Source organism: Malaclemys terrapin, chromosome 1 (assembly GCF_027887155.1).
Source record: "Malaclemys terrapin pileata isolate rMalTer1 chromosome 1, rMalTer1.hap1, whole genome shotgun sequence".
Taxonomy (NCBI): Eukaryota; Metazoa; Chordata; order Testudines; family Emydidae; genus Malaclemys; species Malaclemys terrapin.
Window position 1 is genome coordinate 29,766,484 of NC_071505.1, and position 17,800 is coordinate 29,784,283.

General features: G+C 41.2%; 1 protein-coding gene across 9 annotated transcripts in view; it reads left to right on the top strand.

The window, feature by feature from the left end:
• Positions 1-15,454, top strand: part of KIF21A (kinesin family member 21A) — a 155,859-nt gene extending 140,405 nt beyond the window's left edge. For all 9 annotated transcript variants that reach the window (XM_054019002.1, XM_054019027.1, XM_054019051.1 and 6 more), the window contains 6 exons: positions 612-792; positions 2,319-2,483; positions 4,012-4,129; positions 6,516-6,686; positions 10,422-10,621; positions 14,182-15,454. In XM_054019002.1, coding sequence (XP_053874977.1) covers positions 612-792; positions 2,319-2,483; positions 4,012-4,129; positions 6,516-6,686; positions 10,422-10,621; positions 14,182-14,275 — 929 coding nt within the window. In that variant the 3' untranslated portion in view covers positions 14,276-15,454. The remainder of the gene's footprint in view (positions 1-611; positions 793-2,318; positions 2,484-4,011; positions 4,130-6,515; positions 6,687-10,421; positions 10,622-14,181) is intronic.
• Positions 15,455-17,800: the final 2,346 nt, after the last annotated feature.

The window sequence follows — 17,800 nt, forward strand, 5'->3', positions numbered from 1 at the left end:
AGGGGGGGATTTGATAGCTGCTTTCAACTACCTGAAAGGGGGTTCCAAAGAGGATGGATCTAGACTGTTCTCAGTGGTACCAGAAGACTCTCTGCTCGGTGTCCCCCTCTGGTTCCCTTTGTTTGATCCTTTGACCCCACTCCTGTCCCTGTTATTTCATTAGTTGTCCCCCGGAATTACTTGGTTATCCAGGTCCTGTGGATCCTCCCTTAGGCTGGGGGGGGAGGTCCTTTAGCAGTGGGCGGGCTAAATAAGACCAGAAGACAGAACAAGGAGTAATGGTCTCAAATTGCAGTGGGGGAGGTTTAGGTTGGATATTAGGAAAAACTTTTTCACTAGGAGGGTGGTGAAGCACTGGAATGGGTTACTTAGGGAGGTGGTAGAATCTCCTTCCTTAGAGGTTTTTAAGGTCAAGCTTGACAAAGCCCTGGCTGGGATGATTTAGTTGGGAATTGCTCCTGCTTTGAGCAGGGGGGTGGACTAGATGACCTCCTGAGGTCCCTTCCAACCCTGGTATTGTATGATTCTATGACTATGATATATAAACATAAATATAAATTTTTATATGGAGAAAAATATACACATTTTCTCTTTTGTGTGTCTTTTTTTAGATCGCACTTGTAAAGTATGGAATCTGGTAACTGGACAAGAGATTATGTCTCTAGGAAGTCATCCTAACAATGTTGTATCTATAAAATATTGCAACTATACTAGCCTGGTCTTCACAGTTTCAACATCTTATATTAAGGTGTGGGACATCAGAGATTCTGCCAAGTGTATTCGGACATTGACGTAAGTGACTTAAATCTCAAATGCAGAGAGCTGAATGACTCTTAATTTTAAATAAAATTGCATTTGTCTTAATAAGAGAAGGTGTAAACATCATATTTTATGTACAGAATATTATGGGACTGCAAAGAAACCAATATAAGGGCCCAAACTCCCTGAGCAGACTCCCATTGACTTTAAACCTGGACTTTTAGTGGTAGACCCACAGTGTCTAGGGAAAAGGAAAGTATTGTGAGGTTTTTCTTTTGCTATGTTCCACTGAGAAAAAACAGCTTTGTCTTTAACTTCAGGTTTTTTTCAGCCCTGAGATGGCATTTTGATCTTGGTTGAGTGAGTTGAGTCTTTACACGATAGTTCTATTCAGTTTTAAAGGTATGGGAGGGCTTTTTTTATGGGGATACTTAGAACCCTAACCAAACATGAATCTATCTCTAACTTATCTTTAAATACAAGAGTTTAAGGTGAGTATTCTGTATTCAGGCTAGTTTAAAAACACTATCATCCAAAAGTCAGAGCTAATATTTGAAGGGAACCCCTTTTCTGAGTGAATTTAAAAATACTAGCATCTCACTTAAGATTGCATCTTAGTGCTGGCTAGTGGGGATGTGGAAATAGAGGTGGGATAGGAAGGGGATTGTATGAGTTCTGGGGAAGAGAGCAAGGGGAAGGGTTTGGGAGAGGAGTAGGAGTGGCTGGGTTGCTTATGGGAGGAGCAAAGGAGGCAGCTACCACGAACTGCAGCTGCCATGAAGTTATCAGCTCTACAAGCTTTGATCTGAGGCCTCTCTTATAGTATCACTACAGGGTAAAGGTAATGAGGACACAACCCCTTTTGTTGCTGTTGTCTATATGTACAGTTATATGTGTTATCACTTTATCCACCACTCCACTGCAACCACCTGTATGGTGCAACACAGCAGTCATTTTGTGTCAACATAAATACACAACAGTTTTTAGGAAGAGAAATCAATTTAGCCAATTGAAACAACAGAAATGTAGTGAGCAGAATGTAGTTACCTAAGCTAGAATTTGGCCAGAATATCAGGGTTAACATCTCCACTCTTGCAAAAATACGCCACTGAATCTTACACCTCAATTTATCAGGAATTTGGCATTTCCGATAGCACCATGACCCTACTATTGTGCTGGGGATGAATCACAGGCAGACAATCAGCATGTGTTAGAGAGAAGAATGCCGCCTCCTGAATAATCAGCACCTGGGTTTTTTCCTGAAAGTCTCCCATCCAAGTACTTACAAGGCTGATCCTGCCTAGTTTGAGATCCCAGTCACAGGTCAATGTAGTACAAATGCATAGCTTGTTGGTGCTAGCCTCTTTATGGATGCAGACTCAGTAAATATTTATTTATAATATGTGGAAACTCCAATTTTTTTAAATCCATGTATAGAGTGTTTCTGTGGGTTTGCCTATATTATTCAGCATTCAAAATCGGTCTGTGGTTCTTCTACATTCAAATAAGCATGCTTATTTTTAAACAAAATGTAACAGTCTCTTTTTGGTAATATTCAGATCTTCAGGCCAGGTTATGTCGGGTGATGGTTGTTCTGGAAGCACTAACAGAACAGTGACTATTCCTGCTGGAGAAAACCAGATCAACCAAATTGCACTAAATCCAACGGGCACTTTCCTCTATGCAGCTTCTGGAAATGCAGTAAGAATGTGGGACCTTAAAAGGTACATAACTAAGGCAAAAGATAATATTCTCTAGATATTTACCAGAATATATGACAAAGATAGCACCAGGATGCTTCCTGTTCGTGAGGCAATATCCATGTCTTGGGCTGAACAAGCTCGTAGGTCAAAGTCCAAGGCACTAATTAGTCCACACTATGGTTATTACTGACCCAAAACAACACACCCTGAAGTTATTGCTTAATTACTAGTAGGCTGAGTCTTTGAATTAAACATTGACTTTTTAAATGAGTGGAAAAGAATAAAAGCGGGGTTGAAAAGTGAATTTTAAATGAAAAGCATACAACCTTATTCGTTGGCCTTTCTTAACTCCCCAGTCATTTCCCCTGCTTTCCTTCTTCATTCCTTATCCCCTTTCCCTGCTCCCCATTCCTGCCTTCCCTACAGGTCAGCAAACTAAAATTTATTTGATAGCGGGGAGGAAACCATAGAAGCAAAGAAAATGGGGCTGTGAGATTGTGGAAATGGGTTTAAAAACCTTCTGACTCATTTTCTGCATTCCTTGCATCTCTCCGCCCTACTACCCCATGTCAGCAAAGCCTTCCCCTCAGAATAATGGTCATTGTGTTTGCACTGAGATAATTCCAGCCCCACACAACCCCAGTTCAGTTCTGAAACACAGCTCAAAACAAACACATATAGGTTGATACTGCCAACCCTTACTGCCCGAATACTCACTCATGCCCCAATCCTGCAATGAGTTATGTGTAGGTAGCACCCTCTTTAAGTTAATGGTGCTCTCTGAGGAGCTCATTGTAGGATCAGAGTCATAGCAGGCACTTTGCCTGGTAGTGAGAATCTGCAGTGAAAAGAAGAGTCATTTTCTGTTCAGTCAAAATGAGTCAGAAGTAAGCAGTTTGAAAATGGCACAAGTGAAAAGACAGATTAGAATAGCCCACCAGGGTACAGAGACTTGCATATTTAAGGTAGTTACTGAAAAATGATTTTGCTAATGCCTGCATTCAGACTAGTAGTGGCTATCACCCAATGAGAGCAACTGGATTTACATAATATATGGTAATTGAAAATAACCAGACAGTGGTTATGCAAATCAGAATACAGACATCCAGAAATAGTCGGAATGCAAAGATTAGCTAAAGTGGAGATAATTGCCTGTAGTTAGAATTATCTGACATAAAAGTAGATTTTCAAACAAGTTAAGCATGTATTTATTTACATTTACCATGATTGGGCATGTTTATTGGTGGGTAAATTTGGTAAATTTCCATGTGTGGTGGGGTGGGAAGGTGGAGAAGACATCTGGAAAACTTGTGAAGAAAAGAGCAAAAAGGCAGAAAATCCATTTGGCCAGAAACTGTCTGTATAAATAGATCATATTTTTCAGCATATCCAATGGAAGTAATAAACCCCCAAATTCCCATAGGGTGTGACGCTTTTGAAAATGGAGCTGCATACTCTCTACATCCAGGTTTAAAGCTGGTTAAAAATTAAGAATATTTTTCCTCACATTACCCCCGCCTCACATTCACTCCTTTTCTTATTCTTAAAGATTCCAGTCTACAGGAAAGTTAACTGGTCACCTAGGCCCTGTTATGTGCCTTACTGTAGACCGCATTTCCAATGGACAAGATCTTATCATCACTGGCTCAAAGGATCACTATATAAAGGTAATACATCTTAGTATTAACATTTTCTCCTTTATTATATTTTCACTTGACCGGTAAGGGCAGGGTTTAGGATTACTGTCACTTCCATTTTCTACCTTCCTCTCCCAACATCCCAAAAAATGGCAGCCCAAATGGAAAATCGTATATCATGTAATGCATATGAATATGTTTATTAATAATACCAATTTTATAGCACTTTCCATCTAACAATGGCCCCATCTCAAAAAGTATACAACAGAAACAGTCTGATGAAGGGCAACAGCAGTTTTTAGACTCGGGGAAAGATTTCCATATAAAGAGAAATTAAAATATTAGGGCAGTATCAAAAGTGAGAAGATGAATAAGTAGTGACATAATAGATTTACACAAAATATTGAACTATGTATAGAGGTTAAATCACAGTCCTCTCTTCCTGATGCACTGAATGATGAAGGGATCCTGAGGAGAAAATAGCATGTGGTCATGTAATTAAATACTGTACATTATGCACACCCAGACAGTGGCAGAATTAAGGTTATGCAGGCAACCTTAATTCTAGTGTTTTCTAAATTTTGAGTGCCTGACTTTGCCACCCAAATAGCTTCCTTTTAATGTCATTGTATTTGTATTGTAATATGTTGTCAAATTAAGTTGGAAAAAGGCCAGCAGGTAAATCCCACTTAATGTAGTTGGAAAGATTTAGTCATACTCTTGAAGGGAGATCCTAAAATATGGGATGTAAACTTAATTTATTTCAGTGGTTTGATGTGTTTTAGAATCATAGAATCATAGAATATCAGGGTTGGAAGGGACCTCAAGAGGTCATCTAGTCCAACCCCCTGCTCAAAGCAGGACCAATTCCCAATTAATTCATCCCAGCCAGGGCTTTGTCAAGCCGGGCCTTAAAAACCTCCAAGGAAGGAGCTATTTTATATTAAAATACTAAGAACAGAATATACACTGAAGTGAATGTAATCTTCAGATAAAATTAGCCTTGCATGTCGTTCTGTGACAGATGCAGCTGTTCCATGAATTTCTAATTGAATGCCATGCATAATGAAATTTTTTTTAAAAACAAACCTTTAATTCATTTAAGCTTTTTTTTTTTACATTGCCAAATAATCAGTTTTTCTTACTGTCAAGTTTATTTATTGTAAAGTGCTATTAAGGTAACTAAGTTGCATGACATAGAGGTTATTTGAATGGAGCTAATGGTCTGTTGTTTGAAGACCCTGCATTCTGGGACCCTGTTCTCAGAGAACTGGGAAGGAGAAAGGTATATGTGGCTCTCAGGAGACATCAATACTTAACGGGACAGAACACTTATAGAAACAAAATTTTTCTGGAAATTACCACCTCTTCCTACAATTATCCACCTTTCAAGTACAAGACAATGCTCCCACCCTTATGCTCCTCATGCTGCTGCATGCTCCTTCCCTGAGCAGTCAGAAATTACTAACAGGCTGTCTGTGAAGATACTAAGGCTGAGAGGAGAGATGTTCCTCTGCTACAGAGCAAATAAATATTGGGCATTGGTTATTGGTATTTGGACATTTTCATAATACAATTAGAAGATTATCCATTGATCTCCTAATGAGTTAGCACGTCTGAATAATTCCCACTTGCAGTGAATTCAGTGAAGCTCTGCTACATTAATTGAGTTGGGGCTCTGCCACATAATTTATGTGCTCCACAGTCCCCTGGGTCTTGCCTGTAAGGAATGAAACTCTCCAGCTCTTTCCCAAGTTTCCCCCTATAAATCATTCATGGTGGGTATGTCTACACTGCAGTGCAAGCCCAGATTCAAACTCAGGCTCAAGCCTAACCCCTCCTGTGTACACACAAATGATGCCAACTGAGGGTTCGGCTCAAGGGTCACAGATCCCATGGGAGTGGCAGAGCTGAGCCTGAGTCAAGCTGGGACCCATGGTTCAAGCCCTATTGCTTTGCAGTTTAGATACAGTCTCACTGGACTCGTGCTCTGGAAGTCCACCAAAGGGCCGTCTTTCTTTGTCTTATGGACAGTCAAGGTTGGTAGACAGACCCAAGTTTTCCACACTGCACCACAAACAAAGGGCTAGAGCCGCCATGTTTTGGAGGGCACTAAGACAGGGGTATGGGTGGTTGGACTCAGGCCCGCATGAGTCCAACCTTCAAGGTAGGTGTTGGGACCCCAACAATTCCTAACCTGGAATTACAAAATGAGAGTAGATGATCAAGCCCTAGGTTAACAAACTCAGGGTCTGCTAACTCGAGTTCTGCTAAACCTGAACTTACATTACATTATCCCTGAATATATTCAAGATAGCTACATGGTAGAGGTGAAATGAGTTCTCTGATTTATTTTGTTAATTGCCTGCCAAGAGCAGATAGCATGTCTGAATATTTATTGCTATTCTTGTTCTAGATGTTTGATGTAACTGAAGGGGCCCTTGGAACTGTTAGTCCAACACACAATTTTGAACCACCTCATTATGATGGGATTGAAGCACTTACTATCATTGGAGACACCCTTTTTAGTGGGTCCAGAGATAATGGAATAAAGAAATGGGATTTAGCTCAAAAAGACCTGCTTCAGGTAATGTAAAATCAGGTGGATGATCTGATAATTTTGCTGTAGTACTTTTGTGTGTATTTCATACTTTATAAATGAACAGTCGATTTGTGTTCAGCCTGTCACTACCTACTTTGCTGCTGCCGTTTTTAATTTGTTAGGTAGGTATATTGGGCAAATAAACTGGACCTGTAGAGCTGCTCTTTGTACTAGGAACACCATTGCTTTCCTCTGTCGTTGAAGTGGAATGTCTGAAGACTGACAATGAAGTGGTTTGTACTCTGTTAGTATAGCACAGAACATGTACTCTGATTGGTTGGCTTCAAGAGCATTGTTATAAACACATGAAATCACATCCTCATGGAATATTCATCTTAACCTTCTTGTGCTCTGAATTGGTTTATTAACATCAGTATTGTGGGCAGTGTGGAAAATATTGAATTGAGGAGTAATTAGTGAACAAAATTTTTAGTGTTTCCTAAGGCCTGGTCTACACTGGGGGTGTGTGGGGGGGATCGATCTAAGATATGCAAATTCAGCTATGAGAATAGCGTAGCTGAAGTTGACGTATCTTAGATCGACTTAGAATCACTTACTTCGTGTTCTCGCGGCGCGGGATCAATGGCCGCTGCTCCCCCGTCGACTCCGCTTCCGCCTCTCGCCGTGGTGGAGTTCCGGAGTCGACGGCAGAGCAGTTGTGGATTGATTTATTGCGTCTACACATACCCTAAGTAACAATTGTTACAAATCGGATTTCAGAGCATTTTCACTGTATAGCCTTGGTTTTACTTACAACTTCCAAAAACGTTATTTTGTCTTAAACGTTTTCTTACGTGATCTCAACTGAAAAGTGCATACATATGTATATGTGTGTGTAAAATAATAGCTATAATGTTTCAAAACATCTCTTTAGCTACATGCATCTAGAAAAATATGTTTCTCACTCTAAAAATAATTGTCGTTTATTTTCAATAGGACTAAGTTAAAAACAATAGAACTTCGAAGTGTGGCTTAAATGATTTTCAGTCTGGAGTATCTCCACTATCAAACTAAGAAAACATTGCTTGGACAATAGTTTTGAAAGTCATTGGAAAATTTAACCTCTGAGCATGCTCAGTGGGTACCTACAACGATTTGTAGCAGAGCCTAACATCATCTTGGTTTGGTTTTGTTTTTTTTCCTATGACATACTGCACATTATTTTGACAGACCTTTATTTAAAACATTTTGAGTGACGTTCTGTTCTGCAGCACATGACTGAGAGCCTCAGCGCTAAGGCAGCTTTAAGCCACCTTTTGCGACCTCCTGATTCTGGGCTGCTTCAGGGGCTGGAGAAGCCACTGACATTACTGGAGGCCTGTCTAAACCTCCCTGGGCTGCTGTATGGGCTACAGCTCCACAAGACTCTGCCCCTATGGCAGGGCTTGAGGGAGTCCTTGAGACAAGAGACAACATTATTTAGGCAAGTCAAAACTAAAGATGATGTGAAAAGCAGCAAATCTGATAAAAAATAAATGCTTATTTTACACTGTGCACAATTCATCTGTGGAACTGATTGCCATGAGATCTCATTCATGCCAAGTGCTTAGCAGAGCTTAGGAATTCTTGAAAAAGTATTGGACGTCTATATAGGTATTGAAAACATCCACAGTTACATCAATAAGGATTAAAATAAACAGAAGTTATTCCTTCAGGGCATGAGAGACCCACTAACTGATGAGGTTAAGAAGAAACTTCCTGTGTGGGCAGGTTATTTTATAATTGTGTCTTGCGCGGGTTTTTTTGTGTCTTTCTCTAAAACTCCTGGTCAGATCTGGAATGGCAATTCCTATTTTCCTGAATTTTACTGAATGCTAGGACTTCCCGTTCTGAGATCATTAGGGGAGGCTGGACACTTAATATCAGAGTTTACTTATGCTTTCAGGTTTTTTGGTGGAGTTCCTTTAGGAAGGAAAAATCAATTTCACACATACAGAATGGGAAAAGACTGTCTAGGAAGGAGTACGGCAGAAAGGGATCTAGGGGTTATAGTGGACCACAAGCTAAATATGAGTCAACAGTGTGATGCTGTTGCAAACAAAGCAAACATGATTCTGGGATGCATTAACAGGTGTGTTGTGAGCAAGACACGAGAAGTCATTCTTCCGCTCTACTCTGCTCTGGTTAGGCCTCAGCTGGAGTATTGTGTCCAGTTCTGGGCGCCGCATTTTAAAAAAGATGTGGAGAAACTGGAAAGGGTCCAAAGAAGAGCAACAAGAATGATTAAAGGTCTTGAGAACATGACCTATGAAGGAAGGCTGAAAGAATTGGGTTTGTTTAGTTTGGAAAAGAGAAGACTGAGAGGGGACATGATAGCAGTTTTCAGGTATATAAAAGGGTGTCATAAGGAGGAGGGAGAGAACTTGTTCACCTTAGCCTCTAAGGATAGAACCAGAAACAATGGGTTTAAACTGCAGCAAGGGAGGTCTAGATTGGACATTAGGAAAAAGTTCCTAACTGTCAGGGTGGTTAAACACTGGAACAAATTGCCTAGGGAGGTTGTGGAATCTCCGTCTCTGGAGATATTTAAGGGTAGGTTAGATAAATGTCTACTAGGGATGGTCTAGGCAGTATTTGGTCCTGCCATGCGGGCAGGGGACTGGACTCGATGACCTCTCGAGGTCCCTTCCAGTCCTAGAATCTATGAATCTATGAATCTATGAATCTATGAGTCATTTTTTTGTTTTGTTTTGTTTTTTTGCTCTACCTAATGTCTCAGCCACTTGGGAGCTCTGCAAATAAGTTTAGCAAAAATTTTATAACCTGATGGCATATATTGTATTATATAACCTTTTCTGGCAATAAAAACACCCTGGTTTGTAATGCTGTATGTATTCTCATTGTGTACTACATGTTTTAGCTCTGCTCTTGACTGTTTTGGGTATGACTATTCAAGAGGGGGAGAAAAGTGGAGTCAGAAGCCAAAGCTAAAGTTGCTCTAGAATGTAATTGTGTTGGAAGATACGGCCCAAGCCTGCTCTGATTGAAGTCAATGGGAGCAGGCTTGGGATATTAGTTCACTGCTCTTGGTCTCAAATGAATGTTATTGGCATCCTGTTTGGGTACTGTTTTGCTTTCTGAATCAGCAGTGTCTCTCCTCAATAAAGGAAGAATGTGTTTTTAATAAGTGTTCCTCAAATCTATTTATAATACATAGGAGGGAGAGGGGAAGAGCTTTAGACAGTTTCACAGTTCCTTAACTATTTCTATACAGCTGGTAAGCATCTTACCCATTTGCATCTTTAGGGGTCATTTGCTTTAGTCTGAAATTTTCCTACTGTTCCACAATTTGTTTTATATGCTTATCAGTAAAATGCAGAACCTGAACGTTGAAATATACAATTATTTGTGTATCTACAACTAATTTCTCTTGAAATTCAACATGTATGGGTTGAGCAGGTAGATATCAGAGTCAGTACTGTGCATAGTGGATTTTATTCCTGTTCTGCGATAACACTTAACATTTCACACATTCAAAATTATATACAAATGCTAACTAATGTTGTTATATAAAACATTTTTCTACCATTGTGGTAGAAAAGCTTTATCCCTGTTTTACAGAGAAAGTGAAGCAGAGAAGTTGTGACGTACCACGTAGCTAGTCTGTTGCAGAGCTGGGAAACTGGGATTAGAACTCAGAACTTCCTGATGCCTAAACCTGTGCTCATTCCTGTGCCCACTCTGCCTTATAGCATTATTTGTGTATCATTTGTTTTTCAGCAAGTTCCGAATGCACACAAGGACTGGGTGTGTGCTCTTGGACTGGTGCCTGGCTCCTCTTTTCTTCTCAGTGGCTGTAGAGGAGGTATTCTAAAGCTCTGGAATGTGGATACATTCACACCAGTAGGAGAGATGCGGGGACATGACAGTCCTATAAATGCTATCTGCACCAACTGCAGCCACGTTTTTACAGCAGCAGAGTGAGTTTGTGTTCTAATGTTTTCCAAACATGCTTCTTTCTCTTTCTTCACGTGTAACTCAAATTCTTCACAAACAAATTAATTCAAAGCACTCACAAGTGTGCTAGTCACTACACAGTAAAAGCAGAAAGACTAGGTCCATGCTCCAAATTGCTTACAGACTGTAATATGTTATGGAGATCTCGGGCCGTCCACTGCTAGAATATGGCATCAGAAGATTCCTATAGGCCAGGAGACAACCCAAAATGTCATGCTTTTGTAATGTGAACACACCGTATATGTGCTAAGCAGAAACTCCGAATATGGCAACTTCTTACTGTCCTCCCTTCGTGAATTAACACGAATACTCTAGTGAGTAATGCATTATTAGGTAGAAGTGAGAAATGTCAATGATTAGTGACAAAGGGTCAGATCTTCCCATTGCACTCCCAGTATCTGAGAACCTGAGATAGAAAGATAGACATGTGGAAAAATCAAACATACTGGAGACACTATAAACAAAAAAAGTGTCTAATTCTAGAGAAAATGCAGGCGTCTGCATCAGAGTCTAGGCAGACAGTAACTAAGGTGAGCACAGGGCCTGCCAAGGCCAAAATTGTTATTTATTGAGGCACCCAACTTTAAGAAATACTGAGCTGCCACAGCTCATTGATTGGGAGCTGCCAGTGCTCTGCGTTTATCAAAATCAGGCCACGTATATTTGGGTGCCTAAATATGGGTGTAGGCGTCTCGTATGTATTTATGTTTGAAAATGTTGGTTATATACATTTTAAAATGTATATCATACATAAATCTGATGTCTGTGTGCTTAGATTTTAAATAATTAAAAATAAGACTATCCCAGGCCCTAGGTACCCTTATGCCTCATTAATAACGCAATAAAATCCTAGCAGTGTTAATAATTCCAACAGGCAGCCAGACACCTACAGAAATTCCTTTCTTTATCATTGTGGGAAGCAAAGCCTTAGCTTTGGCAAAAGCCCAGTCAAACAAATATCACATGTAGTATGCCCAAAAGATCACCAAAGTTGGGCTATTTCAGGTCAAGGGAAGGCGAAGGTTCCAGAGTTTAGAGCCCTGCCAGCTGACCCCAGCCTTTTATAAAGACAGGAATATAAGAAATGTGTATAGGTCTAAGATACAGGATGTGAGGTAAGTAAACAATTACTGTATATACTCCATCATAAGCCGGTTCATTTATAAGCCAACCTCCCTAAGATGGATAAGTAAAAATGGAAACTTTTTATGACCCATTCATAAGCCGACCCTATAATTCAGGGGTCGGCAAACTTTGGTTCCCAGGCCATCAGGATAAGCCGCTGCTGGGCCGAGATGGTTTGTTTACCTTGAGCGTCCACAGGCACGGAAGTAAACCTAAGTAAACAAAGTGTCCCAGCCCACCAGTGGCTTACCCTGATGGTTCGGGACAGCAACTGGTGGGAACATTTTTTGGGGAGGGGAGAGAAGCTGGGGGTCAGGGGTGTAACCCCTGTGACCACCCCCCACATGACCCCACCCCAAGCCCGGGGCCCCCACACTCTCCCCATCCCATCCCTTCCCACCTTAGCTGGGGCGGGCCAAGGGAGGATGTCTCTGGCCTGGCTGGAGCTGCTCTGCCAGACCGGGCGGCGCGGCTGCAGCCTGCTCCAGCGGGCCAGACCAGGTGGCGCAGCCACAGCCTGCCAGCCCCGGAGCTGCAGCTGCCTCGGAGGCTGTGGGGGAGAGCAGCATAGCCGGAAGCAGAGAGACTCTGGCTCCGCTTCTTCCCTTCTGGCTCTGCTGCCTCTCCTTGCTCCATCTGTTGGGGGAAGGGGCTGTGTCCCACCTCTCCCTCTCTATACCCATTCATAAGCCGACCCCCTTCTCTGATGCTTCCCTTTTTTACTAAAAAAATTCGGCTTATGAACGAGAGTATATACGGTATTTAGTCAAGTAATAGGAGATAGATTAAAATCTGATAATTATTTACATCAGGTTCATACCTGTATTAATACATTTTCACAGACTATACGGCTACTAACATAATTCAGATCTTTTCATTTTTCTCAAAAGGTGGTGTTATTGATATGTTGTTTAACATGTATTGCACATGTTGAAAGGAAAAACATTTTAAAAACTCCTGAATAGCTTTACAAGAAGTCTCCTCCATAAGAATTATCGCATAGAACTCCAGAATTAGGGCCCTTCCCTATCCTGGGTGACTGAATACCGTTTTATTTTGACTGAAACTTCCTGCAGTAGGTTAGCGGGGATTTGGGCTTTTAAATGGGTACTTTTGTCCTAGCCATGCAGGAAGAAAGACAAGATGCAATGTATATAGTTTAATTAGGCCACAGCGTTATTCACGTAGCATATCTAGGAATACCTGGCAATAAATCATGCAGTGCAAGTCACCATTTTTTCATTAATCGTTTCTACCTATTTGGGAGGGCTATTTGGGATAGCACATCCCTCGGCCTGCGCCGCTTCCCAAACCGCGGCCAGTGGGAGCAGCGATCGGCCGAACCTGTGGACGCGGCAGGTAAACAAACCGTGCTTACCCTGGCGAGCCGCGTGCTAAAGGCTGCCGATTCCTGCGCTACACAAAATACTTGTGTTAAGGAAACGCGTCTTCCAACAAACAAACAAAAACCCCATCTGACCCTGATGCTGGCTTGAGGCCATGCTTACATCAAGATCAAGAAATGTCTAGGACAAAAGTACCGTATATACTCATTCATTAGCCCGTTCGTTTATAAGCTGACCCCCCAAAATGGATAAGCAAAAATAACAAAAACTGTATGACCCTTTCATAAGCTGACCCTATATTTCAGGGGTTGGAAAACTTTGGCTCCCGGACCATCGGGGTAAGCCGCTGGTGGGTCGGGACGTTTTGTTTACTTGGAGCATCACTTCCCGCAGTTCCCATTGGCTGGAAACGGCGAACTGCGGCCACAGGGAACTGAGGGGCTCCCTGCCTGCAGACGCTCCAGGTAAACAAAACTACAATGTATTGGATCAGGGATTGGCAACCTTTGGCTGGCCGGGCCAGTTTGTTTACCTGCCGCGTTCGCAGGTTCGGCCAATCACGGCTCCCACTGGCCATGGTTTGCCGCTCCAGGCCAATGGGGGCGGCAGAAAGTGGTGGCCAGCACATCCCTCGGCCCGTGCCGCTTCCCGCCACCCCCATTGGCCTGGAGCGGCGAACTGCAGCCGGTGAGAGCCACGATCAGCCAAACCCGCGGACGTGGCAGGTAAACAAATTGGCCCGGCCTGCCAGGGTGCTTACCCTGGTGGGCCGCGCGCCAAAGGTTGCCGATCCCTGTATTAGATATTCAATTCAATGATTCCATAGAGTTTAAAATCATCAAATTTTGGTGTAGACCTCTTTATAAGCCAACCCCCGCTCTTCGATGCGTCACTTTTTTACCAAAAATATTCGGCTTATGAACGAGTATATAGGTATATATTTAAAACCAACTTAAAATAAATCGACAAGCTAAACATTTCCAGAAACTTGTTTTTTTTCTATTTTTCTTTTTTGCTCACTTTTTCTATTTGATATCACAAATGTTTTACAGTGATCGAACTGTGAGGATCTGGAAAGCTCGCAACCTGCTAGATGGACATATCTCTGATACTGGAGATGCAAATGAAGATATTGCCAGTAATTAAACATGAATTGAAATGATGGGCACAAATGAATTCTGTGATAAAATGCTGTGTATTCTTAGTGCACTTTGCAGTGCATTTACTAGGTAAACACTGACAACTGGAATGAACTGGAAAATGCAGCTGATCCCAACTGGTAAATATGTGTTGTATTCTACTAGAATTGATACCCTCAGAACACTTGCCCTGTATACTGTATTTAAAAATAGCCTATTGGTAATATACTTGAGTCTCCCTGATATATCTAATGGCTGGATTTGTGTGCATATATAACACTTGTAATTTAAACAAATTGGAAAGTAATCTGCTCTAATAACAGTCTCAAACCTGTAACCTGAAATACAAAACAAAATACTCTATTGTACTTCACTCTCTCAGACATTCTAATGAGCTGATTTGTATCTTGGGATAACATGGGAATGATGCATACCGTACTAAGCCTTTAATTAAACTAGGCCTTGGGTTGAGATTGTAAAAGGCTACCTATATTGATGTTATAAAAGTAGACTGAATAAAATATCTGAGAAAGTTGTTAGTGTGACAGATATTTTTAATATGACTGTTTCTGGCTAACAGTGAATGCCATATGATTTGTGTTAATGTTAGCGTATACTCTTTTTGACCAAAGTTGTGTAACTGTGTATACTCTGTGCTCAGGACTAGAACTAAATTGCTGTTAAATTGTTATGTTTTATTAGTGCTTTCCCTATATTCTGTAATGAACAGTATTCTTAATGTCATAATAGACGTATATCTTAATCTATTTTTCTTATGAACTTGTTTTTAATCATCTCACATTTTCTTTTTTTAACAGCAATTTGTCATTCATTTTTATCTAATTTCCTATGCTGCTAAAAATATTTCAGATATGCTATGTTTTGCAAACTTGGCAGTGACTATGAGGACTGTACCACCGGCATTGGAAAAAGCTATGTAAATAGATGGATTGTAAAAAGAGAATATCTTATCTTGTGCCTATGTGGATTTTAAAATGCTGCAGAGTGTGAATATTGAAAGAGGATGTATAGTTTACCCAGCTGCTCCAAATATTAATTTGTAAATTCTGCAAATTTTAAAAGTTTATGTAGGTTCAAAAACAGTTTGAATTTTTTTTTCCAGAAAATATCAGCCTGTAAATTGTAGCTTATGTAGGTGATGCTTAAATAAACATGTGACTGTGAATTATTTCTCTGTGCATTTTTCACCATTCTGTCTGTAAAGAATGCATTATTAGAGTATGCTTCCTGAGGCCAAAAATTTTATATGAAATATGCAGTTTTAATGCAATAGAAGGATCTGATGAGTAAAATATTCCATAGATTCTACTTCTGTACTGCTTCATTGTTCTAATTGCCCTTTATTATTTACTATGTGTGTTAAAATAACACCTAGGAACCCCATCAAGGATTAGGGCCACATCTTGCTAGGTACAGTACAGACTTGTAACAAAGTAGACATTCCCCATCCCAGAGAGCTCACAATCTAAATTCCAGACACTACACAACAGGACAACAAAGCAGACAAAAGCCTTGAAAATTTCTATTAATTTGTTACATGAATTTCTCATCACATTAAATCAATTTGAAAAGTAGATGAAAATTCATAAATCTTCTCACTTAATAATCTTAATTTACTCTAGTTGAGACTTGCACAGTAATAGCATTGTTTGAGTTAACAGTTGTGTTCAGGTTGTTGGAAAGCATCATTTACACTGGGAGTTTAAGCGCTCATTCTGACTACCAAAAAGGTACATGTTCGAAAGATTTAGGACCATATCACACCTTCCCATGGTAAAACCGTTAGGTGGCAGCTGTGTGTGTGAGTGAGTGTGCCCTCTAGGGTCTGGTCCACAGAGAGCAGAAGGCATCTGGTACTACTGCCATCGGCTGCAGGAGTTCATCTGTAGCTTAAATTGTACTAGAGACCTGTGGTTTTGGAGCTTGAAAGTTCAGGGTTCTAATCCCACTACCCAGTTAGGGGTATGGACAGGAGCGGTGCCAGGGTTTTTGCCGCCGTAGGCGGCAGCGATCCTGCTCTGAGCATTCATCAGCCGGGGTCCTTCCGCTCCGCGTCTTCGGGGCACTTCGGCAGAGGGTCCCGGAGCGAGTGAAGGACTTGTTGCTGAATTTCCACTTAAGACCCAGAGCGGAAGGACCCCCCGCCACCGAATTTCCGGCGACTGCCTAGGGTCGCCTAGTGGAAGCGCTGGTCCTGCGTATGGATTGGTGGATGTAAGATTTGTATAGTTACCATGTAATCTGCAGAACACATTCATTAGTAGACGGCCCAGGTGACTACCGTAGGTCACCCTCATGCTGTCTGACTAATGTTTCCCCTCAGTGGGACAGTTGGTGAGGAGATCCTGGGAGCAGAGCCATGAAACCCCACAAGTCCTGCCTGATTTCTGATGTCTTCCATCTGGCAGACTAGAGGAAAGCATCCAGCTCTTCAATTTTAATTTTAGTTTACTTTTAGTTTTTAGTAACCAACTTGTTTTACATTCTGTATCTTTATCCAGTAGAAAAATTTTACCTGACATGCATAGAAGAGAATGTGTTTTGGTTAATCTCATGCCAGATACTAATGTTTGGAAAACGTTTGCAGTGTCTCAAATTACAGATATGCTGATGTAACTGTCATAGTGTTGCCCATTATAAAAGGCTGACATACTGTGTGAACTAATTCTACCTGTCTGACCATGAAACGAATCAAGGGTCTTCATTTGTTTGCTGTTCTGCTTGCAGGTCAGTACAGATGATATTTCTATTTTGCAATAAGCAGCTTTCAGAAGCTGAATGTAGTGTCTGTAAATACAAAGTAGCTACATGGAGAAGAGATCAGGCATTTTGTGTATGGAAGAGAACGGTAGAGGGAGAAAACAAAATGGGAGTAGATTTGGAAACCATCGCAGGCAAGGGAAGGCTGCAATGGGGATAAAGAGGGACTGGGATGTCTATCCAGTGCTACAATTAGATCCTGATCCAACAAGGCATATGTCTAACTCTGTGCACGTGAATAGTCACACTGAAGTCAATGGGACGACTCACATGCTAAAAGTTAAGGATGTACTTAAGTGCTTTCCTCATTTGAAACCTAAGAAAGGGAAGGCAGCCCCAAGATCAGATTGCCCAGCTCCCACTTCTGAGGCTGGGAGCAGTACCCACTTATACTAGAGATTGATTCAGGCTAGAGCCTAAGTAAGGGAGAAAGTTGGAGGGGACATCATAGAAGCCTCTGCACACCAGGACTAGCTACGCCATGTAATGTACCTTTTAAACATGCAAATGATCCCAGCATGTAAGCTATCAGTATTATTACACTGGAGAAAATGTGGTTGCACTCATCCTCCTCAGAGATACCCAGTAGTGCAGCATTTGCTAACCTAGTTTCTCAAAAAACTGGAATCAGAAAGAGAAAACCTGTAGGAGAAGTACTTTTCAACATCCATTTCCATGGAAATTACCTTGAAAAAGCCACCAGTGGGCAGCAAAAGCTCTTACTAATTTCAACTGCTGATTTCCAATTCCA